The sequence below is a fragment of the Coenobita brevimanus genome, chromosome 54 (genome assembly GCF_032717465.1).
Source record: "Coenobita brevimanus isolate Jiangsu-jjx chromosome 54, ASM3271746v2, whole genome shotgun sequence".
Taxonomy (NCBI): domain Eukaryota; kingdom Metazoa; phylum Arthropoda; class Malacostraca; order Decapoda; family Coenobitidae; genus Coenobita; species Coenobita brevimanus.
Window position 1 is genome coordinate 32,544,486 of NC_137007.1, and position 27,958 is coordinate 32,572,443.

Genomic DNA, 27,958 nt, shown 5'->3' on the forward strand with positions numbered 1-27,958 from the left:
GGAAAAGAGAGAGAGAGAGAGAGAGAGAGAGAGAGAGAGAGAGAGAGAGAGAGAGAGAGAGAGAGAGACAAGTCTTCCGATGTCCCCTGCTCCTATTAAAACAATGCTAATAATAACAATAATAATAATAATAATAATTATAATAATAACAATAATAATAATAATAAAAATAGTAATAATGATAATAATAATACTTAGGAGAGGAGAATTATCGGTTCTATTTTTTTCCTCCCGGGCATAAAAAAAAAAAAAAAAAAAAGTGCTGATGATGGACGCCTTTCCGCGGTGACACCAATATGACTGTGCCAGGAGCTGCCTGGTTATACAAACATCCCATACCCCTCCCTGTCCCCTCAAAAGAGGATGGTGAGCTGCAGAAGGGCATCTTCATTCTGCAGTCCACCGGGTTCACGTTTCAGATGAACCAGAGGCTACGACCAAAAAAAAAAAAAAAAAAATCTATAACAACAGCTGCTACCAGTACAATCACCACCAACACCACCATCACTACTACTACTACTACCACTCCTATTTCCTGTTCAAACAACTTTTAACCCATTTGTGCCCAGGGTTCCTGTCTGAGGGATGTTGCTGGAAGGGTACTAAGCGTCCCGCCCTATTGGCATATAATCAAGAAGCTCATAGATCTGTATCCAGGGGTTACCCCCTTTATGAACTAGTTAACTTTTTTGTTCCTTCCTATATTTAGGACGCTTGGCACAAGTGGGTTAATTTACGAGAGGAAGTCTATTGCAAATATATTGCTGAATCCCTCCCTTCACCATGAGAAAGTTGTTAATACCATCACTCAGGCACCTATAACACAACTGATTGAATTAAATCGTCTGGTGAAAGCTACAATTAAACACGCGAGAAGAGGCGACCGAGAAAGGGTTAATACTCTGGAGACACCTGAAAGTTTCAGAACAACAATTTCTGTGCTTAAAAAGGTCTTTCTTTCAATAATTTTCCTTCCAAGAAGCGGTTAAATTGTTTTTATCTGTTGCTGGTATTTTTAATGAAATTATTACCTATATGTGGTAGGTGGGATCGCTCACCGTCCACTTACTCGATGCAGTGCTGCTTTGGGTGTCTGCCCTTTCCTCTCTTACTTCCTCTTCTTTCCTTCATTCTTTCCTCCTCTTCCTGCCTACGGGTGACTTTACACTCACTCATCTGCAATTCTTTCCTTCATTCTTTCCTCTTCATTCTGCCGATGGGTGACTCTACACTAAGTGATAAACCAAGTGGTTTTCTGTACACCAAGAAACCATTTACTACGCTGGGTGGTATCCATATAACCAAATTATGACGTCTGGTGGTTTAGTGGGTAATTAGGGCGCTCCAGTCGGACTGACCCGGTGCAGGTTTATATCCAAGGGATGGCTGGGGTTTATTGCTCACGTACTGCCACTCAGGGATGAGTGAGGCTGGTCACTCTCGTCTTAAATGTTAGGACCAACTTGACTAGCCCCGGGCTCATACGCCCTTCATGGGGAAACACAGGATTAGATGATGCATGGCTGGATAACCTATTGAGCTCTAGTAAGTGCAAACTTGATTGGAGGGCCCATAGCCCAGGTTAATGGAGGCCTACTGTATATAAAGATGAACTATGAATTATAGTAACGAGCTTAACAAAGTTTATTTTCCTTCCACTTACCCCATAGCCCCCTGAGAGTATGGTTAGTTAACGATAATGATAATCGCAGCTTCCAGACGGCTGTCGTCAGTTGGGCAACAAATAGGAGGTATACTGTCCTCTCTCACTGCCTATATCTGCTAAGGCTACATGACAACAGGTGAACGTGCTATACATGCGTAATGAGGTTACAGTCTTATTACGCACCTCTTAAAAAAATGGGGGGGGGGCTTATTTACCATTACAGGACTACGGTAGACTACGGTATTATGATAAAGAGTAACATTGGTGATATTACATCATTTTACCCACCGGAAAAGTATGTCACTGTCACGAACGGCTTGCAGGTTCGAGGTGTCACTTTGATGAGTCAAGCAGGATCTATGTATGATCCGTTCAAACGCTAAGTCAGAAGCTGGTTTTACAATACAAGTTCGACTTCCCGTATGAAGTGTAGAAGGGAGCGAGGGTAGTGAGGCATAACGTGATGGCGAGGCGCGTTTGAGCGATACCTGCACCTATATTAGATGGAGATACAAGGTGTCACATATACTGCGGTATAAGGCAAAATATTATTGCGTGCAAATCCATGAAATTATTATGTAAGTGAAGACTGGGTGGCAGCGGGGTGGGGTGTCCCTCTGGTGGCCGCGGCTGGAGGCGCGTGTCACGTGATCTGACGTCAGCGCCGCGACGTGGCAGGTAGTGGCAGTTCTGTCCGCCATTTTCAGCATCGTATTAGTGGTGAGCTTATTATTTATGTTTTTCGTGGAGACATTATTGATAGACAGCTGTCAAATATGGTAAGGTGGTTGAGTGTAGGTGCAGGAGGTGAGTGAGTAGACCAGGTACGCTCTCCGGGTGGTAATAACAGCGTAATTAGTACGAAGGTAATGATGGCATAGACTTGCCAGGATGTTTGTGTTGGTGTTATCGCCCTGCCGGCACAGTCAGTTCTCTAGCTTGCCTGAGAATTAAGGCAGTGCATCCAAACTCAGTTCCTGCTCCTGTCGTACCCGCTCGGTTGTGCAATAGATAGGTAATAAGTTTTGTAGCATCTTGAAGTACGTAATACCGGGCTAGAGGTTGGTAGTGAACGAGGCGGCTTCCTTGCTGGGCTCAACACCATTGCATCGTCATTTTCAATATAATTGGGTACTGTGGAGGCATAAAGGTCTGGTTGTTTTATTTTTGCTCAGCCTTTAGCGTTAAACCCAAATGAAAAGTCGTGGGTGAAAACAGATCCGGGAGTTTAAAGGGCAAAGCGAGTGAGGGGTGAGATGTTGAGCCAGCTGTCAAATATGCAACGCAGTGCAATATGTGTGTAATTCAGAGATACATTTAGTAAATGGGTAGCAGTCGCCAATTTTAGCAGATCTGTCAGTGAGAAACCAATAATTAGAATGAAATTTGAACAATTTTGGCAGATAATGAAAATTGGGGCCTGTGGAATATGCTAGTGGTTAGATTGTTCTGGGTCTTTTTATAATTTATATATAAATACCCATTTCGTCTTTCTCCAGGGTCATACTGATTATTTTTTAGTATAGGTTTGGCCAGTATGCTGAAATATGGTAGATTTGATTCCCACGGTAGCATAAACATTGGGAAAAAGAGTACAGGAGTAGCCTATTAACCTGCTGCTAATTTTCCTGGATTAGTGTAGCTTCAAATTGCACATAATGATTTTCTCAAGGTGCTTATTCTTTTTATTTAAGGTTTCTAGGAAAACTTTTTGTGAATATTGTAAGTTAGATATGGTATCGGTACTTAGTGCAGCTCTCCTGATAGGGCCTCCAATCAGAAGCAAATAACATACTAGAGATTAAGCAGCCCAATTTGCTGAAATTGGTGGGCATGTTGAGTACCATTACTTTATACTGTATTTGTGTATGGATGACTGAGTATTGAGCAGGAAGTTTAATAAGGAGACGGTAGAGTTGTTTGTGCATTGTGTAGCAGGTCTTGTGGAGGTTATTTCCATTACATTTCTTTGGGTTTTGTGCTCATTCATCGAAAAGATTTGGAGATACTTTTTTTGCTCAGTAAGTTTTTTTTTTTTTTTTTATATCCTACTGGATTGTTTTTATTATTGATATGTGTTTTTAATGTCCCAACGACTTTTACTGAAAACTAAAGAAAATACTGAAAGCAGTTGAGTAAGAAATGATGGGTCTCATCTTGAGTTAAGGCAAAATCTCTTGGCTTGCAGAATGTTAAAGCCTAGCCTAACCTATCCAAGCCTGTGGGGTTGGTAAATCAGGTGCATAGGCCCTTCTGTTTTTGTGTTTCTGTTGCATTCTTTGACATTTTCTGTTCTTTAATCCTGAAAGTGTGTGGGAAAAATGAACAAGCTATTGTAAATGTAACATGAGCAATATGATAGATTTAAAAATTCGTACTGCTTGCCCTGTAAGAAAGTAGTACTGTACTGGTATTTTTGCATCACCCATACCAGAACTTGTGCCATGTCATGTTTTTCTTGTATTCAGAGATTCAAATTAAGGGCACTAAAATGTGAGAGAGAGGATGGAGGGTGAAAGACTGACGAAGAGAGTGTATGTGAGTGAGGTGGAGGGGGAAAGAGGGAGGGGGAGGCCGAGGATGAGATGGAGAGATGGGGTGGAGAAGTATATGAGAGAGGGGGGTGTGAGTTGGGAGCAGGGGAGTGAAATGGTGGGGGACAGGGCGACTTGGAGGCGATTTGTTTGTGGCCACCCCAAACGGGATTGAGGCGTCTGGCAATAGATAGATAGATAGTGTACATCGGTAAGTTATTCCAGGTAAGGTAAAAAATAAATAAATAAAGGAGGGGGTGACCTATGCTCTAAAAGTTGGATTATGGGATGTAAGGAATGGGGATGAACATTGGTTTAGAAACAAGGTATTTCCAGAAGCACTTCAGGTAGAAATGAAACAACTAGAACAAAGGCAGATGGATCAGATATAATGAATTATAACCCAGTAGTACAGTAATTGTGGAATTTATGGTCACATTAAAGTTTTTATAGTATACTATATATATATATATATATATATATATATATATATGTGTGTGTGTGTGTGTATGTATGTATGTATATAAATGGGGATTCACCTACACTTTGTCCAAATAACATACAAGGGGATATTAAGGTGTAATGTGCTAAATAATCTATCTATCAGTCTATGTATTGCCAGACGCCTTAATCCCATACGGGGTGGCCACAAACAAATCGCCTCCATGTCGCCCTTTCTCCTGCTATTTCACTGTCCTGCTCCCAGCTTACACCCCCCTCCCTCATATATATACTGTACCTCTCCACTCCATCCCTCCATTTCATCCTTGGCCTCCCACTCCCTTTCTCCCTCTTCACCTCTGGCATACACTTTCCTCGTCAGTCTCTCACTCTCCATCCTCTCCACATGGCCAAACCACCTCAGTGTGTTTCTCCTAACGCTTCCTATCACATCCACATCCCCACCACAATACTCATTTACATCCTCATTTGTCAGTCTGTCTCTCCATGTGACTCTACATGCTCCTCTCAAATAACTCATTTCCACTGCTCTCACTCTAGACTTCTGTCCCTCCAACAAGGTCCAAGCTTCACTTCCATGCATTAGAGTTGGTATCACAATACTGTCATGTAGTAACTTTTTCACTTCCATGTTCACTTCCCTGTTTCTTATCACTGCTTTCAAGGAACCAGCAACCTTTCTTCTTTGTTGTACCCTTTCAAGCACTTCACCTTCCAAACATCCATCCTTACTCATCACACTACCCAAGTACTTAAATGTACACACATTTTCCATTTCCTCCTCATCCAACCTCACTGTACATTCACTGACTTCACTTCTCTCGAACACCTTAACTTTACTCTTCCCTGCATTCACCTTTAGATTCCGTTTCTTTCACACTCTCCCCAACTCATCCACCAAGCCTTGCAGCTCCCCATCATCATCACTTAATACAGTATCATCTGCAAACTACAGTACAGGGAGTTTCTAAACACTGCCCTATCTCATTAGGGCCACTCCAACATCCACTGCTCTACATTTTATTACCCCATCCATATACAGATTGAACAACCATGGAGACATGACACATCCTTGTTTCAATCCAACCTTCAAATAGAAAAATTCACTCAGTTCACTATCCACACGCACTGCAGTCTTAGCCCTCTCATACTTACTCTTCACAGCATTCAACAACTTCCCTTCTACTAAATAAATTGCTAAGAAATACAGTTCAATGAAGCCCACTATGCTATCTCCTCTGTGACATAAGTTTTCTCACATTCAACCACTGAGTGGGCCCCATTCACTTATGCTACTGCCAGACAGTGTCTGTTGGATTGAAGGAAGTTGAAACCATGTGGGAGCATATCATCATTTAGGTTAACCTAATGTAACTCAGAAATTGCCCGGCGTTGTATGCATGGAGTGACTTACGCTGGTAGTTACTGTTCCGCTCTGTGCGCATGCGCCGAGTGCCCTTTTAGTTGCAGTGCTGAAAGTGTCTGCATGTTATCTCAAATATTGTGCCATTTATCAACAACATTTTATGAAATATGTGTGTCAGGGAGATAGTTGGATGTCTTATCGACCTATATGTAACTATAGGTCGATATATACAGTAGATACTGGTATATATAAATAAATGTATGTATGTTACAGGAAGACTGAGAAATCAGTCATTTCGTGAAGTAAGGTTAAGTTAATTTAGGTTTATTTAGGTCAGGTTGATCTGGGATAAGGTTAGGTTAGTTTAGGTTTGGTTAGGTTAGATTAATTTGGGCTAAATAGAGAAGGGAATGGTAACTTACTGCATAAAGTCACTCCATGCATACGACAACGGACTTGGGTTTAAGCTAGGCTGGTAGGTTGGTTGTCAAGTAGTACCCTTGTATGTACTTAAGAAAGACATGCAATAGGAAAATGATGGAATAACATGATGACAACAATGACATTAACCCTGCTTCCCCTGACTCACTAACTTGAAGGAAATAGTTTGGCATCAGTTGGAAGAGGAAACAAATCTTGAGGGTACATGGTGATACTACAGTACTGTATTGAGCTCTTACGGTTCAGAGCTGAATAAAATTGTCTAGTGTCAGCTGGAATGCAATACTGATGTTGCTCTGACCATAAGATAGTTAGATAATGATTTTATTTTTAAAGATTTCGAAGATTGATAAAGTAGATAGCTGCATACACTATAGTCGCAGCGCACAACTCTGAGGTTGTCATTATCGTACCCTGGCAACCTTCTATTCAAAAGTGTGTCTGATTTCGTATCATACACGAATCATATTATTATGCATGAATATTATTATACACGAATCACATGCATCTTGTGTCATACATGAAATCAGACACACTTTTAAGTGATAGGTTGCCAGGGCACGATAACAACAACCTCAGAGTCACCTGCTGCGACTATAGCTACCACTCATGTTGTAGGGGTTGACATTAAACTGTGCATTGACCCATTATTGTAATATGATTTGTGTCAAATCCTATATAGAGAGCAGGTTAAATTTTTGGTAGGTTATGCATACTGTTGGTCTCCTGAATGGGCTGTGTTGGTGTAACATATAGGTATCGGTAGCCACAGTTGGAACATAATGTTGAATGAGCCGAGATTACTAACTCCTTGACTGTTGGGCATTAATGGCCTTTTTATATTATTTAACTGTCTACAAAATTTTCATTTAGCTGAGATTGGATCAAGTAGGCTTAAGGAAGCCCACTGAATCCATGCATATATTGCACTGGAATTTCTAAACATTGTTGATGTATAGAAGGCTGGATGAGGTGTCCTTTCTGACCAACAGTTTACTACTTCAGTGTGTTGGCATTCCAGAATTGCCAGTTCTATTCTATCAAAGCAGGCAGGTGTCCCTGTGTCAGTAATCTGCTGAAAAACATTTGGAGTAACTGAGGTGGTGGTGCTTTTTATTCAGACAAAGTTAGGGGCAACTATAAAAACAACCTTAGGTGTTAGGCTACCGTAGTCCTAAGTAGCCATCTGGCGTACGTGCATGATGACATTACATGATAGAAAACCTCCATGTGCATCATATTAGTGATCTGAATCAGTGTGAACAAGGCACGATACCTTCACCTTGACAAGTGTCTGTCCATGGGCATACCAGTACCTACCAATAACATTTGGAGGGGTAGAATGAGCTGAAGAAATGTAGGGTACCATCAGTTACAACGATATACATGTATTTATTTTATTAATACCAGATGTTATTCACCACAGGAGAGACTGACCAAAGGGGTATGCCTATTAGCCGGAGGGGTCTCTGGTAAGCTGAATATCATCAGGTATGAGCCAAATATAGAAGAAAAAGATGCTTTGATTAAAAGAGCTTCAAGAAAATTGGGTTTTCTGCAATGGTTATTGGTACTGTAGCTACTGTACTATTATCCTAAGGATATCTCAAGGTGCATTCCCGTAAATTGTTTAGCATCAGCAAAATGAAAAGGGCAGGTCTTCAAGTTGATAGGATTAAGTTATTGGACAATTTCCTTAGTTAGCATGACCTTCTTTCATAAACTTTAGTTTGTTGAAAGTGAAATACTGGGAAGTCCTATTTTATCTATGCTGACAGCATGATTCTGCTGCTATCCCAACCAGTACCTTCATGGTAGATGAAATGTTGATCAAGTCCACATAGGTTCAGAAGAAACCACATATAGGGTCCAAGGTATTGAGGCAGTCTACCAGTACTGGTAGCTAGATGTTAGGTGTTTCCAAAACTAACACTTCACAGTGTGTATATTGTATGTACTGTACTAAAATTACTTCCCTTTTCCAGAATTGACAAAATGGGGAATATTTTTGCAAACTTGTTCAAAGGCCTTTTTGGCAAGAAAGAAATGCGCATCCTCATGGTGGGTCTGGATGCTGCAGGTAAAACAACCATCTTGTACAAGCTCAAGCTCGGCGAAATAGTCACAACCATACCCACAATTGGTAAGACTTTTCCTGATTATGCTTTTCAATAAAGTTGGTTTGTTTTCCCCTGACCAGATCCATAACCCCTTTCAGCTCATTTGATAGTCAGATTGGAGGATAAATTTTCCTAGTAACCAAGGAGACCCATTAGTACCTTACAACTAAGACTCACTGAATTTTGTGGAACCACAGTTTAGAATTCAGGTTGTAAGAGTCAGCTAGTTCCCACATATGAAAACAAAACTGAATATACATCTGTAGTAGGCTATGGGTGTGCACTGTGAAGCACCAGATTTGCTGTTTATTATGTATGTGTGCGTTTCTTTTTTAATTTATTCAGGAAACAAAAATTTTTAAATTCATGCAGTGCTCACAAGGAACTCCTTAAAAGGGAGTGGCTTTGAAAACTGCCACTAGGCAACTATCCAGACATACTTGCACTGCCAAATAGTCCCCCCCCCTCCCCCCATAGTGTTTTTGCTGTATACATATAAAAGTATCTATGGTATATAGATTATTATGTATTTGCATTATAAAACCATTTACAACGCTGGGTGGTAACCATGTAACCAAACCATACGTGCTTCGTATGTGTCAAGTGGGTTGGTGAAGGGTTAGTGCCCCTCCTTGTAAAACATATAACTCAGAGTCAAATGGCCACCCCTTACGGGATTATGGCGTCTGGCAATAGATAGATAGATAGATAGCATTAAAAAAGTATTCAGCTCTGATTTTCATCAAGGTTTGGGTTGCTTTTGTGAGAAGTGCCATGTACAGTATAGTGGATGTGGTTTTTCAAATTGTATCTTCATTGCACAATCGATGCTATATATAAAATACTCACTAGGAAAAAGAAAAGCGGAATACTGAGCTTTCGTCTTTTGTGTCACGACCTCTTCGTGGTAGTACCTGAAGATGTCTCAAAACAATAGACCAACACTCGGTATTCCACTTTTCTTTTTCTTAGCTTATACTTCATGTAACATATCGCCCATTTCTGTGATTGGTCCTTCATTACTGTTTGTGTTTTTTAACCCTCGAAGTGTGAACCACAGCTGCAGCTGTCTTTATGGATGGGTGCCAGTCACAGCTCTGTTTGTGCCAAGCAAAACTTGCACTTAAAAGTTACTCACTGGAGAGATGCTCTTGACTGGTACCGTTATTTTGCGTTCAGTGGACTAATAACTTATACCAGTCATTGAGAGAGTATACAGTACATGTTTACTGAATGTCATGAAAGCTGTATGGTCATCATCTGTGATAATAGTACTGGTACTCGTATAAACAAACACGACACCACAGCAATACTTACCTGTACTGGAACCACACCTAGAACAGTGTCACACAGCAGCTCCATTTCTGCTGAGATCATTTGACTAATTAAATCTCAAAATATCTTGAACACATCTTTGTTTTTCAGGATTTAATGTGGAGACCGTGGAATACAAGAATATTAGCTTCACTGTATGGGACGTAGGTGGCCAAGATAAGATTCGGCCGTTGTGGCGTCACTACTTCCAAAATACACAGGTGAGCTTGTTAATTTTCATGGATAAAAGCATGTACTTTGTTGCAGGTATTCAGATTTGGGTTTGGAGTTTTATGGAAAATTGACAGGGAGAAGAGAACAGATGGGTGGGAGAAGAGAATACTGTACTGTAATGAACAGGGAAAACAAAAGTTAGCCACCATTATGTAAAGTCAGACCAGCCTCATGCTAGCCAAGGTCCAAGGGCCCCTACTTCACAAATGTTTGACTGGTAGGGATGTCCCATGAGAACTGAAGTGTGTGGCATTAGCCATACTTAACCCCTAACTGCCTGGTGTCAATATAGACCAATGACAAAGAGGCACCTGGTTCCTGCCGGGTGTCGGTAGGAACCACAGTTGTTTTCGCGCCACAATTTGAGGTGGCCGCCACTTGATCTCACTACAGAGAGAGTCCTGCCAGCCAAGCCAACCATACCTCAGTTGTCTCTGTGGCTTTGCCAGGTATAAGATGATATTTTCTCAAACCTAGTCATCCGATTCCGTTCCTGCCCCACGTGGGCTTTTGCCTCATCCGCCCCTGCCAATCCTCATTCCAAGGATGCTAAGAAATGGCTCAGTGATAGTGCCATGGATGCCACTGTGTCTAGTTTATCTAGTAAGGGAGAGGTTATCACGTTGAGAGCAAAGCCATTGTCGGGGCTGCAGGCAGACGCACGAATACATCCTGCTCTCACGCCACCAAAAATAGCACTCTTCCTCACGTCATTACTCATCGACGCGACGACCTACAGACCTGGGGATACTTTCATTTGCAAGAAGAAGAGTTGATGAGTAATATGGTCATTAATTTGTTTCCCTAACCGCTATACTTTCCGAGATATGAGTGTGTGAAAACAGGCTATTTTTGGAAAAATTACCGCATTGAGAGAACAATCGTGCTAAAATTAGCCTGGCGTTTACGGATTAAATAGCAGCAACACCTGTGGAGGGTTATTGAGATAGATTTTATCCTTTGCTTACATTTATTCAGCCACACCATTCACAAAATTTATAACCTGTCACCAAAGCTCCTGTTCACAATTAGCAAGGATATCATCATCGCCCACATCAGTCAGATTTGAAATATTCCATCCCACACCATTTGTCATCAGCTTCTCCCATTTCTCTAATTTGTTGTGACATAATTATTCCATCCATTCTTAGACAGTTGACTCAAAAATCCAGCAAGGATGTTGCGTGATTGAAATTTGTATCACTCACTCATTTTTTAATTCACACTTCACCCTAGTTCTTGACTTAAAAGTTTGTGTCTAAACAGTAGTTTTACGTTTTTAGGTTTATGTGGGATAATATGTTATTGTTAACCCATCCTTACTTGCCTTGGGACCCCCTCTACATTGTGCCTGTTTTACAGTATACTATTCTACCATTGTAATGGCTTCAGTGAAAAGTTGTGAAACATTAGTATATGGTGATGAAGCAAATGAAATGTAGTCTTGCAACAACTTTGCAGGCCAGACTCATGTGAAAATTGAATAAGGAAGTTTTCAGTTGTCAAAGTATGTGATGAGCATGGCTTTCAGAATTGTTCAGTTTACTACATCAAGAAGCAACAAGATAAAATTTGGAGAGTTTTTTGTTGATAGTTTCAGACTTACAAACTGGATAGATGCAAAAATGCATCAGGTGATGAGGGTGGAGTTTAAGCTTCTGGTTCCAGAAATATGAACAGTAATAAATCTTTACATTGATTAGTAACAGGCAGTGGCCTGATGAAGAACTTTGTAGCTAATAAACATTCCCTTGCCTACCACAGTTTGATCATGCAGGAATATAAGAAATGTGGGAAGATTCTTAACTCCTTACTATGAAAACAGATCTGAGTTATGACAAATCGATGGTATGTTTGTGCATGAATCAGAGATCAGATGTGTACTGACTGGTCAAACACAGTGTGTCCTCTGCGATCAACTGATTGCATATGGGTTTGAGAGTGTACTTAATAGTTACTGGCAGTTGTCATTATATGTCAAGAGATGTTATATCATTTCTCCTTACTCTACAGCTGATATTGTAACTTGAAAGAAACTGACAAATAAGCTTTATAAGTAGAAATGGAACTTTCATAGTCAAATTTTCTGTAATTAACCATGGAATTTGTGGAAAAATACATCAAGAGAGAATCTTTAACAAAGAGGAAAGTACTATATACTGATTGGTCAGTCTGTGCTAGCATTTGTATAAAGTACTTTAGTGTTTATTTTATACCCTATCTGTCCTTATTATCCTGGGATGAAAGGTTTGTGTGAGAGAGAGAGAGCAGAGGGTGCATTGTGTTTAATATTCATTTGCTTTCAGGGCTTGATTTTTGTTGTTGATTCGAACGATCGAGAGAGAATTGGTGAGGCTCGAGAAGAACTGATGAGAATGTTGGCTGAAGATGAACTCAGAGATGCAGTTCTACTCATATTTGCAAACAAGCAGGTAAGTGCAAACATGTAGCAGTGCCAAGATTTGTTCAACTCCTTGGCTTTGATTCTGTAGAAAGGAGGAGAAAAAGGTGGTTTGAATTGTTGAGAGGAGAGAGCAAGGAAGTTGGGTAAGGAGGTGTAGAAGTATAAATACCAGGCCATCAGTGGAGAGGTAGACTGAGGAAGGTGCAAGATGGGGTGGTGTATGCTGACCAGTCCTAAGGTAGCTATTAGTAGAGAGCTAGCATAGAACAGAGCAAGGCAGAGGCATGCTCTCAGATAAAGCTATCTGACAACACTGACCCATGCTACATGGAAAACAGATGGAAAAATTTAAATTATGTTAAATGATTCCTCCATCCCCTAGATAATTCAGTTCACTGGATAGGTAATTTTTAGTGATACTGGATGATTTGATGCCCTGGAGACATTGATCTGGGGGGGTCAAATATATCCATTACTAATGCCTTCACAACTAGGGTTCTCTCCTATGAAGCTTAAAGAAAATCGGAAGCAACAAGGTTAAGAGCGAGAAAGATGATCTGATTGAGATGGTTAATGCAGTACCAGAATCTTGACTGTTGACTGTAACTGGGACTTCCTGTGACTCAACATTCAAGTTACAGTATATGTAATATTGTTTAGGAACAGCATTTAGCATTTTGTTTTATTTATTGAAGTAAGTAATGTGTTATAGTTTGCTTGAACATAAATTTGCTCATGTTATTTCATCAGTGTTTTGGGTGAATATACTGTCTGCACCAAACATTGAGGACAGGCTATGGAGAGGGACACCTTTATGTAATAGCACTGATATATGCAGGTTGCTTTGCAGCCTGGTGATACGAATACCCCTCATCTCTATCTCTAAGATGATTGACTTCTGGAAGAGTGCATCATCAGCCTGCGGTGTACCGGTTTCATGATGAACATACTGTACTATTAAAGTTCCATATTAGTGATCATTACAAGGGGAAGGTTGACATTCCAGTAAATAAGAAGTAGATATATTAATGGAGGTGAGAAGAGTGAATTTAGTCATTATGATCTTGAAACATCTCATTGGTAGCAGTAATTATCGTAGCAGTTGTTCAGTCGGGGACAGAGATTACCTAATATCCCACCAGTTCTGCTCCTTACTGTCCTCTGCTGACTAACCTTCATCATTAAGAGATACATGATAGGTTTCTCCACTGAAAGGATGAATCTGACATAATGTATCAGAGAGGAACCTCATGTCCTTGCCTAAAAGATGGATGTAGAGGAATTCTGTATTAGGAGAACGTGTGTCCATAACTATTAGCATATGCCTTTTAGGGTGGATCATGCAGTGAAGTGAAGAAGAGAGCCTAAGAATCTAAGAAAACTTCATAGTAGTATTAGATTTGAGTAAGAGATTGTGTTGATGGGTAGTCACTTGAAAGGATGTGATGAAACTCTTAGATACAAGAGGGTACATGGTGGACTGGTTGTTGATTGCTGTGTTTTGTATTTTACAGCATTTTATTCTTCTGAATGAAATAACAGCTTATTAATTTTGGGAGTTCTGTGCACCTGCATTGTTACATCAAGGGTAAGGAATGGTTGGAAGAAGTTCAGGGAGCTTTTGCTCTTCCTAACATGCTAAGGGGTCTTTGTATGCTGCATGTGTCAGGAGTATAAAGCTGTACGATGATGAGACTTGGGCAATAAAGGAGGAAGGTATTCTAAGGTCCAAATGTACAATGATGATAATGATTTTATGGATGTGTTGTGTCCTTGACTGACAGGCCAGGGTGAGTTAGGATTGTGAATGAAGAGTTGAGAGGAAGGATGGGACTTGGATGTATTAGTGTTGTGATGAGGTATAGACTGAGATGATTTGGACATGTGGAGAATATGGAGGATGGCAACTGGGTGCAGAGGTAGAGTTGTGTGGACATTGAGGGTAGGGTTGCAAGTGGCAGATAGAAAAAGACCTTGGATGTGGTCATAGTGTGTGGTCTTAGAGATAAAGGTCTGAATACAGAGTCCACTAGAAATTGAACCATGTTGAAAGCTGCTATTCGATGACCATGGTCAGTGAATGCAAGCTTGGTGGGGCCTATATAAGTGGACAAATGTATGTGGTTTATTTATTATTTTTTAAGTGGTTAAGATATTCCAAGACAAGGGCGTGGGAATTAGAAACCTTTTAAGAAAGATTCTCCAACTTGATAAAGTTGGTTGGAAGTTAATGTACAGTAGAACTTAATGGTACTCAGACTGGTCATAATTGCTATTAGTCCAGCTTGTTTAGCTTTTACTGTGTTTATATATATCTTGTGCTGTATGCCAATAAATTGGAGGTGGGTGGGGGGGGATTACCTCTGTATGTCTGTCTTCAAGCTGATTTTGCTGATTTCAGGACTTGCCAAATGCTATGAATGCCGCTGAGATTACCGACAAGCTGGGCCTGCACTCGCTAAGAAACAGGAACTGGTACATTCAGGCTACATGTGCCACCAGTGGAGATGGTCTGTACGAAGGTCTAGACTGGCTCAGTAACCAGCTGAAGAATGCAAACCGCTAAGCTACCCTGCCAGCTCTCACAACGCTACTGAACTTGTGGGCAGTGAATACTTGTAATAGGTTGCTGTGCTGGAATGTCGGTGATGGCTGTTCTCAATGGACTCATCAGGGAAAAGAAGGAAAAGAAAGTCTTATCAGTGTGAAACAAACACTGTGATATGTAGGCTACCAGGTCTGGTGAACTACAGCAGGAGGTATTGAATGGTGCTCAGGCCCCCCTGGAAATAAGATATAAATAAGCCATGAACAAGTGATGCTGGGCTGGACATGGCAGCAATGTATGTTACCTCGGAAGTATGGTATCAGGATGAATGAACTCTCGCTGAAAGTGTTGAAAACGGAGGTTGAACTGGCCCTTGCTGCCTGTCCAGGCCATGATTAATTATTATTGACTTTGACAGCCTGGCATCGGGTCATGCGGGAGCCCGGTGTCCTACCTGTCATCTCACGCTCGCACGGCAACCTTAGCTGCATCAGGACGCGGGCTCCCGTATGCTACTTGGCTGAGAGTAATGCCTTTATACTTGTGTAGAAGTCTGGAATGTGTTAAAAAAACAAAAATATTGAGGAGGAAGGTAAAGCAACAAAGACTTTTACCGTACCTATTCTTTTTTCTTGTTATTTCCTCGGTTAGTATCAGATTTTATAATAAGGTATCTTCTCAGTTTTCAAGGGGAGGGATTTTTTATTTATTGGATTGAGTTTGCATCTCATGTTTCTATGTGACTGAGAGTACTGCCTTCATATTTGTCAAAAAAAAAAAGTCTGCAAAGAAAATAAGGGGATTTTTTTTTTTTTTTTTTTAAGTATGCTTGACAGTTTTTGTAAAAGTATATAATGTTTTAAATACTGAGGAGGAAAGTATAGCAGCACAGACTTACAGCACCCATTCATTTTCCCATTTCTTCATTTAGAATCAGATTTTATAATAGGGCTTTTTTTTTTTTTAACACAACAGTACTGCCTCATACCTGTCTAAAAAGTCTGTTCAAAGAAATTCTTGGGATTTTTTTTTTTTTCCCTTGAGTTCTGATCAATGTCATTTTGTAGGATCTCTCAGTTCATGGGAGGGATTTTTTTTTCTTTCTTTCTTTTTTTATTGGATTGTGTTTGCAGCTCACATCTGTGTTGTTGAGAATTGGTGCACGTTGCTTGGTCTCTTAAAAAAAATAAATAAAATAATCAAAGGTCCTTAAGCAGATGGGACAGACCTTCCCACACTTCAAAGTTGACTTTTGTTTGAAACATTCCCGTTGGTATAGAATCGATGTGGAGCTACTGTATCAGTTAATCAACTTTGATGTCATATTTTGTCATTATCAAACCCCTGAACTAAATGAATTATATTGAATGCCAGTGTCCTCTTCTTGGTACTGAAGCAGGCACATTTCCCTAAGAAGACTCAATTGATACAAGGTGGTTTTCTGACTTCATATGCTCTTTGACTAAATGTAATAAATCTTAATTTGTGCTTAAAGGATTTTATGGTGTTTCCCATAGGTTTATTAATATTAAGACAACCATAAGTTATTTTGATTCTAATGTAGAAACTGTTTTAGCAGTGAATATTATGATAATCTCTCTTTGTCTTTCTAAATGCTACCCTGAACAATACTGGTATGTTTACAAACTTGGCCACAGCAAGAATATGAAATATGGTTTTCCATATAAGATGATACTGCTCAGTAACAGATTCTTCATGCCATGGCATCTTCAGTATGTTAGATCTAACATTTGCACTACTACATGACGAATGCTATATGTTATTTAACTAGTATACTGTAGGTTGGCAGAGTATATAAATGAAATTGATGTGGCATGTGATTAACAGGGTATTACTTTTTACAGTTTTGGAGGAATAATGTGGTCTTTTATTATGGATGAATTATGACTATTCTTTGGCAGGGAGGGGTGAAAGGCTTAATCATAGGTCAGTGCAGACAGACCACTGACCAAATTAGATTAGAATGTGATGTAATATTTTGTTTTCAGGACATCTTTTTGCATTTAAATGTATAGGATGCCTGATGGTTTGGTAACTAAAGTTTGTCTGCATAATTACAGCCAGTATGGGTTTAAGTTTTTAGTAGTTGATGTTTGTTGTTTATATAATGCCACTAAGAGGCAAGCAGCTGGTTACACCTTGCAAGGCAGGATTGAGTATCCTATCCTTGGGGCCCCATTGCTGCTGATGAACAGTACTGTAGTGAGTGATGGTTAGAGTTGAGGATATACTGTATACAGTAGTTGAAGCTGTAGGATTATCAGGCAGGTGAAAGCAGTAGAACTGAGGCAGATCTGGCATTAAGCCATGTACTGGACATTCAGTATCTGAAGTGTTGCATATGAACTCCTGATGTTTAACATCATGCCTTCTCTTTAAGAGATGGATATGTGGCCACTGTGTAGAAGACATGGTTAGAGCATTTTCCACTATGATTGAATGCATTTCTTGGAATCCAGTGGTGCTTGGTTTGAGTAAAGTCTTCAGCTTCGTAATCGGTAGCATGCGCTGTAGCCCATTAAGCTGCAATGATTGAAAACCATGAAAAAGTTCAAGTAGTGAGCTACATCCATTGTTTATGTTGTGTTTTTGAATTTCTCATAGTTCAGAATATACTTTTGGTCAGTAGTTGAACCTTCGTTGCTTATGATAATCCGAGAGGTATCCAGGAAGATTATCCTCTCTTGAAAGAGTAGTAGCCGGAATCTCCATGCTGGCAAAGTGTGATTGGAAAATGTGTGTCTGTTGTGAGTGGTGCATGTAAAGACATTGTGTTGTAATGGTATTTTTGTCTGTGATACTAGTATGAACCAATAGAGGGCAAACAAATGTAGGCATATAAAAATAGCACCAGCACTCACTTCAAATGCCTGCCATTGCTTGGGATTTGAACACAAGTGTAGACATAGATGTTCACAGATAATGAGGTGAACACACTACCACTTAACTGTCATGGCTGTGAGTATCATCTTACCCAGTTTCCTTTTTCTGCTTAAGATAGATTAATCAAGGCAAGAACCTAATCTCGGGGGAGGTGAACCTAAGGAGAAAGAATCCCCCAGAAAGAGCACAGCCTTTCTTGCTCTGCCATAGGCAGTATGGTGGAGAAATTCAGAGCAAGTTATTTTGTCCATTGAGGGACATGAACAAGGAGAACTCCTGGGATTAACACTCCCTTCTTCTATGCCATTGTACGATTGTACGGGGTTGCTTGAAGCAGCCAGAACTACTTGGTGGAGTCCAGCACATCCCAGTGCTAATATGGAGATCAGTGTCCATCCTCCATTCTTCTTTGCTGTTTACAATTGTACAGGGCTACTTGAAGCAGCCAAAACTACTTGGTGGGGTTCAGCACATCCCATTCTAATATGAAGACCAGTGTCCATCCTCCATTCTTATCCATTTTGATAGATTTGCATGACAGGGAGTACATAGTAGTATTTTCTCATGACAAGAGATACATTATGTTGCATACAAAGATGTGGTTCAGAATAAGAGCATTGCCCATGCAGCTGGTAATATAAATGGGAGAAGCTGGTATTTCACCTTTGTAGGTAGCATGGGAGCTTAAGCAGGGAATTGACAGTGGACTTGTTGCAAATAATGTCAGTAGATTGCTATGAAAACATTGTGCTTTATGTAGAATTATAAAAGAAAGATGCGCTGAGTACACCATCAGAATGATGGTCGGAGTGTGAAATGAGAGTCTTGATCAGTATATTAAATCTGTGGCTGAGTGGCTGTGATGTATTTACCATTTTCCTAGCCATCATACTTCGAGTGACTGTATAGATAGTACAGTTGCCTTGTCAGGCATAGGCAAGCTGGCTACTGATATACATAGTGGTACAGCAATGTTAGGAGGTAGGTCTGATATAAGTACTGTATGTTAATTGAGGAGGAGTATTTGCAAGTTCTTTTGTATTACACACTATAGGACAAAGGATCACAATGATTTACATACTATACAGGCATCAGAAATGCAAAAATCAAGAATTTACAATGGTATGATAAGAAATTGGTGAAAAAAAGTAAAACTAGTATCTGTTTTGCCTAGGCTGATATATAATAGACTAATTTCCACTAGAGTATGGTTCACTCTACATTCAGATCCACATATACATAGAGCAAGCTGTAGAATTTTTGATAATGTGATGTATAGTTACTGTATCTGGTTTAAAATGTTTCGAATATTTTTATTCGAACTTCCAAGTTATGTGCACTGTACAGTCCATTCATCCATCATCGTATCCTTGATATCCCATCAGGAGCCTAGGGGCTCGGCTAGGTTTGTCAGTTGAGATGTAAGAAGGAAGTGACCAGTCACCAGTCTCCGAGTGGCTCTGTGATCGTGGAACTCCAACCATGAGCCACCAGCCATCCATTTGATGGTTATATGGTTACCACCAAGTGTAGTACGGGTAAATAGTTCATGGATTTCTCACTCAGTGCAGTTAGCTGGGATAGCACCAAAATGAGGGAGTGGATGATGGTCACCAACACCTATTCATTAATACTGAAAGGAAATGTTCTACCCCTGCTGTCATGACTACATTTCGGTTTACATTGTCTTATGCAGAATTGAAATGATTTAATATCTATTGAAAATCCTGCTGAATATAATAGTACAATCAGATTTTAGATATGTCCATAAATTAATTAGATTTTTTCATGTCATGTATAGGACTGAACATTTTGCCTGGCTGTCTGTGAAGCAGTACAGTACTGTACTGGCCTGCCAGAAGTGAGTACCTCAAAATTTCACCATGATATTGTTTTAACCCTATCACTACATTGATGTGCACTTTGTTTTATTTGTGCTTGCTTCATTTTTTTTTTTTTTTTTTTTTTTTAATAGACTATATGTGGTACTTGGGGGTTAGAGGTGGTCTTCATTCATCTTTCACAGTCTGTTGTCTCACTGTCATCTTCATTCATCTTTCACAGTCTGTTGTCTCACTGTCATCATCATCATCATCCGGACCTCACCCTGGGGCAGGGTGAGGTACCAAGAGAATACAGTAATGCTAAATACTCATATATTTGTGGATGGAGCGGCTTAAGGCCCTGGTAAAAGTTTATAGTATTGACAATCTGACATTCACTTGTAGAAAATTGAAAGCTTTTATTTGGCATTAATTCAAGACTAGCTGTAGTATGTACTGTCTCCAGTGAACAATGAAAAGCCTCAAAAAAATTAAATTTTTGCTGAATTATACAGGTCCCTTGTAAACCCCCCAACTCCCACCCTAGGGTAGGGTGAGGAGTAGCAGTGTACAGACAGCCCAAGTTTGCCCAATCCAGTTGGCCACGCTTCCATTCCCTCATGAATTAAGCCCCCGGAATCCTGGCTATATCTGATCAAGCTAAAAAACTTTTACCACATATTGTAGCTTTACACAAACGTATCCGACAGTCAGTTCGAACGCTGTCACATTAAAAAGGGGTGCCAAAGCCCGATCATGCACTTTTCACAACTTTCATCCAGCCAGCTCGATCTCTTGTCAGTTCCCTATCCTCACCGACTTCCATACCTCTCCCTCACACACTTTTTTTTTTTTTTTTTTCCCAACCACTAGGTATAGAACTGTAGCGTGTACACCACAGCTTATTCCAGCCCGAGAGACCATTGCATTACCTTGCCTTTAACGTATTGTCAGTGGAATTGACATGTTGCCATGCATTGGTGTTGGATGAGAAGATAGGTAGGAGAAAACATTCACTTTGCTGTAAACACTTGACAGCTGCTTACAGCTTGCCCCATTGACTCCAGTGAAATGTTTTTCGTTTTGCGCTTGCTACCTGCAGACATATTATTCAGTTTTGGAGAAGACTTTTACTGGACCAGTGAATGATTTTTCCAAAACTGAAGAAAATGTAGAGGAAGCAAGAATATGTAAAATACAGTATCAGCTTCAGGGGCTGATATGTTTGTGCCAAGCCACTTGTAATTTAAAGTCAGTCAGAATTAAAACCATAGTTGATTTATTTTCACCTGATCGAATTTTACCACCCACAGCATTAATATGCAGTCAAGATTGTATGAAATTAAACGAGCCTTGGATATGAGGTGGGAATGAGTCTCCTTGATTACTAGTCAAAATGACAAGTCTGACTTCACTTGGTTATCAACCAAACTGAAAGGGCTCGAGGTCTTCACTATATTAGAATGAATGCTGGAACGTCGACTGTGTGATGGTGTTTACGTATACGATCCAAGCCTGCCACATGGGAGTTAATTCCTTTAGTAGTGATGTAATTTTAAATTATCCCGGCTACGACCATGTGATATTTAGTTTAGAGGGAACATTTGTGGAGAGAATGGGTTCATGTGGAGTTTAACCCCTCTAGTTCTTAATGTTTATCCCAAGCTAATTAAAATCATCGAGATACCTGCAATACAATATAACAAAAATGATTGTGCAATAATTGCCGTAGGGTAAGACTGCTGTGTTTTAGGAGTGGAGTAAGACAGTAAATAACTTGTAGTGGGGAAGATATTTGAATGTTTTGGAAGTGATGGGCAGGGTGGTGGTAAGGTATAATCGGACAGCGTTATCAAATGATTGTTTGCAATGAAAGTTACTGGAGAAAGCATGTGAGAAGGATTTCATGGTAGCCACAACCAACATGACCAATGATACCCATTTTTTCGACATTAAGTGCGTGGAACTATCCCATTCTTGGGTGGAAATTATACAGAATTTGTTTGTGGTAGGTGGTGGCGACCATCATCCACTCACTTGATGTAGTGCTGTCTACTTCTTCCTTGACCTTTATCGTTCTTTCCTGTGTCTGCCTTTCTCTCTTTCTGTTTCTCCCTTCTTTCCTGACACGTTTTACTAATCTTCGTTCCTTTCTAGGTGGCTTTACGTTGAGTGACATGCCTAGTGGTTTTTTAGGTGGCTTTACACTGAGTGACATGCCTAGTGGTTTACCGGAATCATTTACAACTCTGGGTGGTAACCATGTAACCAGCCCACAGGCTTTCCCTACGTGTCAGCAAGTGGGTTGGCAGAGAGTTGGTGGCCCGCCCCGTAAAACCACTAACTCAAAGACAGCGGTGAAGCGGCCACCCATTTACGTGTGTGGCTTCTGGCTACAGATAGTCTCGGCATCTCGAAATGAACGCTTCTTGAATTTGGCTCTATCATTTTTTTTTTTTTTTTCTTCTTTTTATTGGAGGGAACAATCTTGCCGGCTTCTAACATTTGATTCAATCTCCCTTGCAAGTAAAAATGAATAAATAGTACCCAATAGCGACCACTCACCATTCAAGACTTCGAACTCGCCTTGTGTTGGTTAGAAACGATTCATGGTTTCGATAACTCAAAATGCGTTGAGTCTCCCTTGCTGTATGTAGGTCGTTATAAATATGTATGAAGCAAAGGTGACTTCGAATTAGCCGCAAAGCTGGTGAGGTATCTTCATATATTTGTCTCCTGTTGCCTCAAGACACTTTTACGAAACTTAGGAAGGAGCTCGTGTATTGAAAGATTTAGCGTAGGAAATATCTAACTTGCCTCTCTTGAAAAGCTTCTCCAAAGCAAAATAAAATTATCTGGAGATATTGAAAACGGGACCAAGTGCTACAGTAACAAAATTATCATGCCCCATTTCTTGATCCTAAGTTGTGTAATATTGCTTGGTTTGACTGTCCTGTTCCCTCACACCTATCGAACATTTTACAGCCAAACTACAGTGAGCATTAAAGTAAAAGTTACGTTAGCACAAATTGATTGTTAATAAGAAGTAACCTCAGTGAAGACCTGTGTACCGTTGAAACTGGGCAAGACTCTTTATGACTGCGACCCCAGGCTTGTTCCGTCTCAAGATAAAGCCGACGCCAATACAGCTTTCGTTGCTATGGACCCGATTCGATGGAGGAGCTTAATTCTGAGTTAAAGGTGGGTTTGTTCAGATCTTCAGCCCAAGACGTCTTATTCTTTCTACCACATTTTTATAAAGTTCAGGGAAACCATTTATAGTGGAGAAGATTAATTGGGATAACCTAGAATTTCTTCACAAAGCTTAAATTCAGGAGCCTGGAGGAGGCAAGAAGAAATCTAAAACCATTCTAGTGCAGAAGTACAGTCCTTAAACATATGGAAAGGTAGTACTGGCATAGCTTTAGACTGAAAAATCGTATTTGTGTTACGTTTTAGTTTTTTTTTTATATATATATACGCCTATTATCTGCTTTAACCCCTCCAGCATAATTAAGCCTTTCATATATTAGTGTTGACAATACCACGGATTTTTTTTTTTTTTTTTTTTGTATAGCCTAAAAGACCCCTCAATGTGCAGGGATAAATTAAGTTGTTCAGTTGGCCGCATCACAAACAAAGAAAAATGCTTGGTCGGTCTATGAAAAGTGCAAGGTAACGACCAGGTTATCATGAACTGTACATACATACACTCATCACGCCACGTCACACTATTCCACACACTATACCAAACTTTGCACAGCATTTGCGCGTGTGTTCTGTACGTGTGTGTGTGTGTGTGTGTGTGTGTGTGTGTGAAGGCCATGCAATCTGTGGAATGCAGATAAATCACACACACACACAGCAGGTTCAGTCTTCTCTGACCACAGAGGTTTAATAAATTTCTCTATCCCCCTCCCTCCCCCCTCCCTTTTTTTTCCTTGTTTTAGCCTACCCATCTCATTCCTCTCCTCCCTTTCTCCAGTCTTCTCTTCCCTTGTTTCCCTTTTCTTTTTTCTCACCCTCCCTTCCTTACTTCCTCTCACCTAGCCTACACTATATTTATCCCATACTCTCTCTCTCTGTTTTTCTCCTCACTATCTCCTTGTCTCTTCCTATCTTATCTCTCTCCCTCTTAAACTAATCTCTCCCACCCTCCCTCCCTCCAGTTACCTCATTCAGTTACCTTTCTCCCTCCACCTCCACCAGTCACACAGTCTTTCTCCAGTCACATGTGCACACTTATAATCATTTACATACATGTACACACTCACCTACAGTCACATATATACTTCTAAAACCTACGTATATATCCTCACTCTCACTACAGCCGTTCCGTCTCACTAAATAGTTATTTTTTTCACAGTTACTCCTACAGTCACTATAAACAGCGCTGCAGTTAGTCTACCCTTGCTCAGCTTAATTATATACGCATGATTACCTAAGCTTTTTCAGTATATACATTCATACATTTGTGGCTCTTTAATATTCTGTCTATCCTGCCCTCCCAAAACTATTCCTATCACTGCTATCGCCGCTTTACTGACCACCACTACCACTCTAGGCAACCACGTCTTCCACAGCCTTAACCACAGCTACCACTATCCTACTAGCCATCACAACCACTTTTCTACCAATCACAGTTGCCAGCACTAATCGGTTTCATATATCAAGTGCCACTGTAACCATAATCACCACCACTACCACAACTACCAACATCGCTGCCATCACAATCACTTTCATACCACCCACAACTACCACCACTAATCTTCATAAATCAAGTGCGATTACTACCACAAAAACCACCACTACCATCACCACTATCTTGAACAAACTAAGCACTATCATACTCAACACACTACCCACATTTGCACTTTCATATACCACCACTATCAGAACAACCAACATTCCATCTATTACCCCCACCACCACCACCACTACTACTATTTACCGGTTCATCTAAAGCAACAACCTTCACCTCTACCTCTCATAATTACTGTTGACACTCCAACTATCGCCACAACTACCACCACCACCACAGCCAACACCACTGCCATTACCACCACATCCAAAACTACTACCACAACATTTCTACCATCACAACCAAAACTCCCATTACAACTGCCACCACTACTGCCACCACCACAGCAACTACTAACATCCCAGCTACCGCAACTACCATCATCGGTTGCTGAAGTGAACGCGAGTGTTGTGAGTTACAATATGTGAACCGCAAGTTACGATACCAGGAAAAATACTTACGATAGCAGGCCAAAAAATGTATCTGGCCTTGAGCTACGATACCTGAAGTTCCAATATCCTGCTTCAGACATATGAGTGTTTTAAGTTACGATAATTGACCTTGAGATACGATACCTGAAAGTTACGGTAGCTAGCTCGAAGTGACGATACCTGACTCTGTGTTATCCTAAGTACGATAGTTGCACCCAGGTGACGATATCCCTTTCCAAGTTACACGAGAAGTGACAATAACTTGCTCAGCTACAATACCTGGTAAACAAGTGCGACAGCTGGATCCAAGTTACGATAGCTGCTTCCAAGACAAGTGAAGTGCTCTCAAGTTGCGATATTCGGCTCCTGGAAGCGATAGCCGGATACAAATCATCAACGAAACCATGAGACCCGGATCGGAGTTACGATAGCTTCCTTCCTTCCACAGTTGCGACACTAGGGATGAAAGTTACGATACTAGCCACTCGAAAGACACACGAGGGGGACTGGTTGCGATAGTTTTCTTTATCGAGGCTGATTGACTAACTAGTTACGATAAGGAAGGTGGGTGCGATAAAACATTACGTTACGTCATTACCACAAATTTACTGATATATATATTTAAGTTCGTGCCACGATACTGAGTTACTGTACTTCCTTCCTACATTGACGATACTTTCTGCGATACTCGCTAGACTGGCTATACTTTCTTGCCATATACCATTTCACACCTGTACCTAATTACGATACAGCGTTACGATACATTCCTTGCTACGATACTTCATTTACAACAGATCAACGATATATTAATACTCATACGACACATTACGATAGGGCCTATTTGGTTACGCTACATTTACGATACGTCTTCTTTATACTTCTCTACGACACCTTTTCAAGCCACTTGCTATACTTCACTACGATACTTCTGCTTCTCACTTACGATACAGTACGGTACTTAGTTACGATACAGCTACGATGTCTTGATAACCTACGATTCTCCACTACGCCTCTACGGCACTATTACGATACTTCACTGCGATACCTCTCTACAGTACCTGTCTACGCATCTTACCTTCGCCGTTCTACCTGGCCTGGACTTAACCACCTTCGAACGTCGCAAAGGTGAGTTGGTGTTCATGACTGGTGATTACGTTACACTTTCTCCTAAGCGATTTATTCCTTACACTGCACCTTACTATCCTCTACCACGTTTCTGATGCCAAGTATGTTGATATTTAAAGTAATATTAATAAGAATCAAAGTTAATGGGATAAAAATAAGATGAAAAAATATGGGGAAATGGATTATTTAGGGACGAAGATGAAAAATCAAAGAGGAATTAAGGTCATTTTTTTTATTAATTGATCCGTAATCGTGATAACAGAACAAAGGTTGACATGACTGAAACATGGTGTGTGTGTGTGTGTGTGTGTGTGTGTGAGAGAGAGAGAGAGAGAGAGAGAGAGATGTGTTAATGGTGAAAGTGAAGGATACAGTGACAAAGTTAGACATGTGAAAGTATCAGGTGTTGAGGAGGTGTGTGAGAAGATATAAAACCCCTGTAGCAAGATGGCGTGTGTGTGTGTGTGTGTGTGTGTGTGTGTGTGTGTGTGTGTGTGTGTGTGTGTGTGTGTGTTCATTCAATTTCCAGACGATTTCTTCAAGTTCAGGAGAGACCTCTCTTTCTGTCTATCTGTCTGTCTGTCTGTCTGTCTCTCTCTTTCTCTCTCTCTCTCTCTCTCTCTCTCTCTCTCTACTTGGACAGGTTAGATATATATAGCCTTCAGTAACACCGCCTTCTCTTATCTAATATAAATAAAATGATCGAGTACCATAAAATTAAATAAATAAATAAATGATCTTTCTGGATCAAACGATGGAGATTTTTTTTTGCTTTATTCTTCCTACTTCCAGACGATTTTCTTCAGCTTAAGGGAAACTATTTAGAATTGGAAATAATAGTGTAACCTTTAGTAAACCCCCTCAGTACTAGACATGGGTAAAAGTCGCTGAATAAAATCGTTTGGTGGTATAGTGTGTTTACTCTGACTTGGTCCAAAATTGCTATCTCTCTATCCTGGATGCTGACTTGTGTAAACAGCTTAACACTAGAATCGAATGCCAGCCACGAAGTGCTATGGAAAGGATGTAGGGCTGTAGCATTGTCTCTTTTCTGTAACTGAGCTACGTAAAATAATTTACAAAAGGGACGACAAATCTGGGCCGAGTTAAGATAAAAGGAGTATAGAATGGACTACCACAGTCTAATAACGTAAAACTTTGTTTTTGCTTCCTCCTGCGATTTTATTTAGTCTGGGAGAACCACCCTGTGCTGGAAGGGAGGTAGTGGGAGGTATACCTAACCCCTTCAGTTCGAAAAGCCACTCCTGAGTGTGTTATATATATATATATATATATATATTCGTCATCAAGTTGCAAGAAGAAAGTGGAAGAATAGGTCATTAACCTGGAGAGGATAAATGAAAAATAAGTTCTCGGGCTGAAGGGATTGATCTCTGATCTTGTTCTTTGACTTGTTGGACTACTGACCTTTGACTTTTGACCTTTGACATTACATTTTACCTGTGAAAGGATTAACCCCTAATCTTCACCTGTAACCTATTGCAATACTAACTATGACCTTTAAGTCGACCTTTGACCTAAGACTCTTGACCTTTGACCTTTTTCTCTTGACCTTTGACTCAACATTTGTCATTTGACTGAACATTAGACCTTTGACCTTTGATTCGATTTTTGACTCGACCTTTGACTTTTGACCTTAGATTCGACCTTTGATCTTCCACTTTCATCTTTGACGTACTAAAGGGATTAACCCGTGATGCTGACCTACTACCATTTTATTCTGACCTTTGACTTCTGAACTTCGACCTTCTAGCTCTCTGCTAT

At 40.3% G+C, this 27,958-nt stretch overlaps 1 protein-coding gene across 1 annotated transcript; it reads left to right on the top strand.

Moving 5' to 3' along the window:
- The first annotated feature begins 2,330 nt into the window (after positions 1–2,330).
- Positions 2,331–16,689, top strand: Arf1 (ADP-ribosylation factor 1). The gene is made up of 5 exons (XM_080273398.1): positions 2,331–2,386; positions 8,455–8,612; positions 10,015–10,124; positions 12,444–12,569; positions 14,943–16,689. Exons 2-5 carry the CDS (start codon positions 8,465–8,467, stop codon positions 15,105–15,107), a joined length of 549 nt encoding a protein of 182 aa, XP_080129524.1. The 5' UTR covers positions 2,331–2,386; positions 8,455–8,464; the 3' UTR covers positions 15,108–16,689.
- Positions 16,690–27,958: the final 11,269 nt, after the last annotated feature.

Coding starts and splice junctions, on each gene's coding strand:
- Arf1 (XM_080273398.1), top strand. CDS start 8,465: ATGGGGAATATTTTTGCAAACTTGTTCAAAGGCCTTTTTGGCAAGAAA. Junction 10,125..12,443: donor ACTACTTCCAAAATACACAG/GTGAGCTTGTTA, acceptor ATTTGCTTTCAG/GGCTTGATTTTTGTTGTTGA. Junction 12,570..14,942: donor TCATATTTGCAAACAAGCAG/GTAAGTGCAAAC, acceptor TGCTGATTTCAG/GACTTGCCAAATGCTATGAA.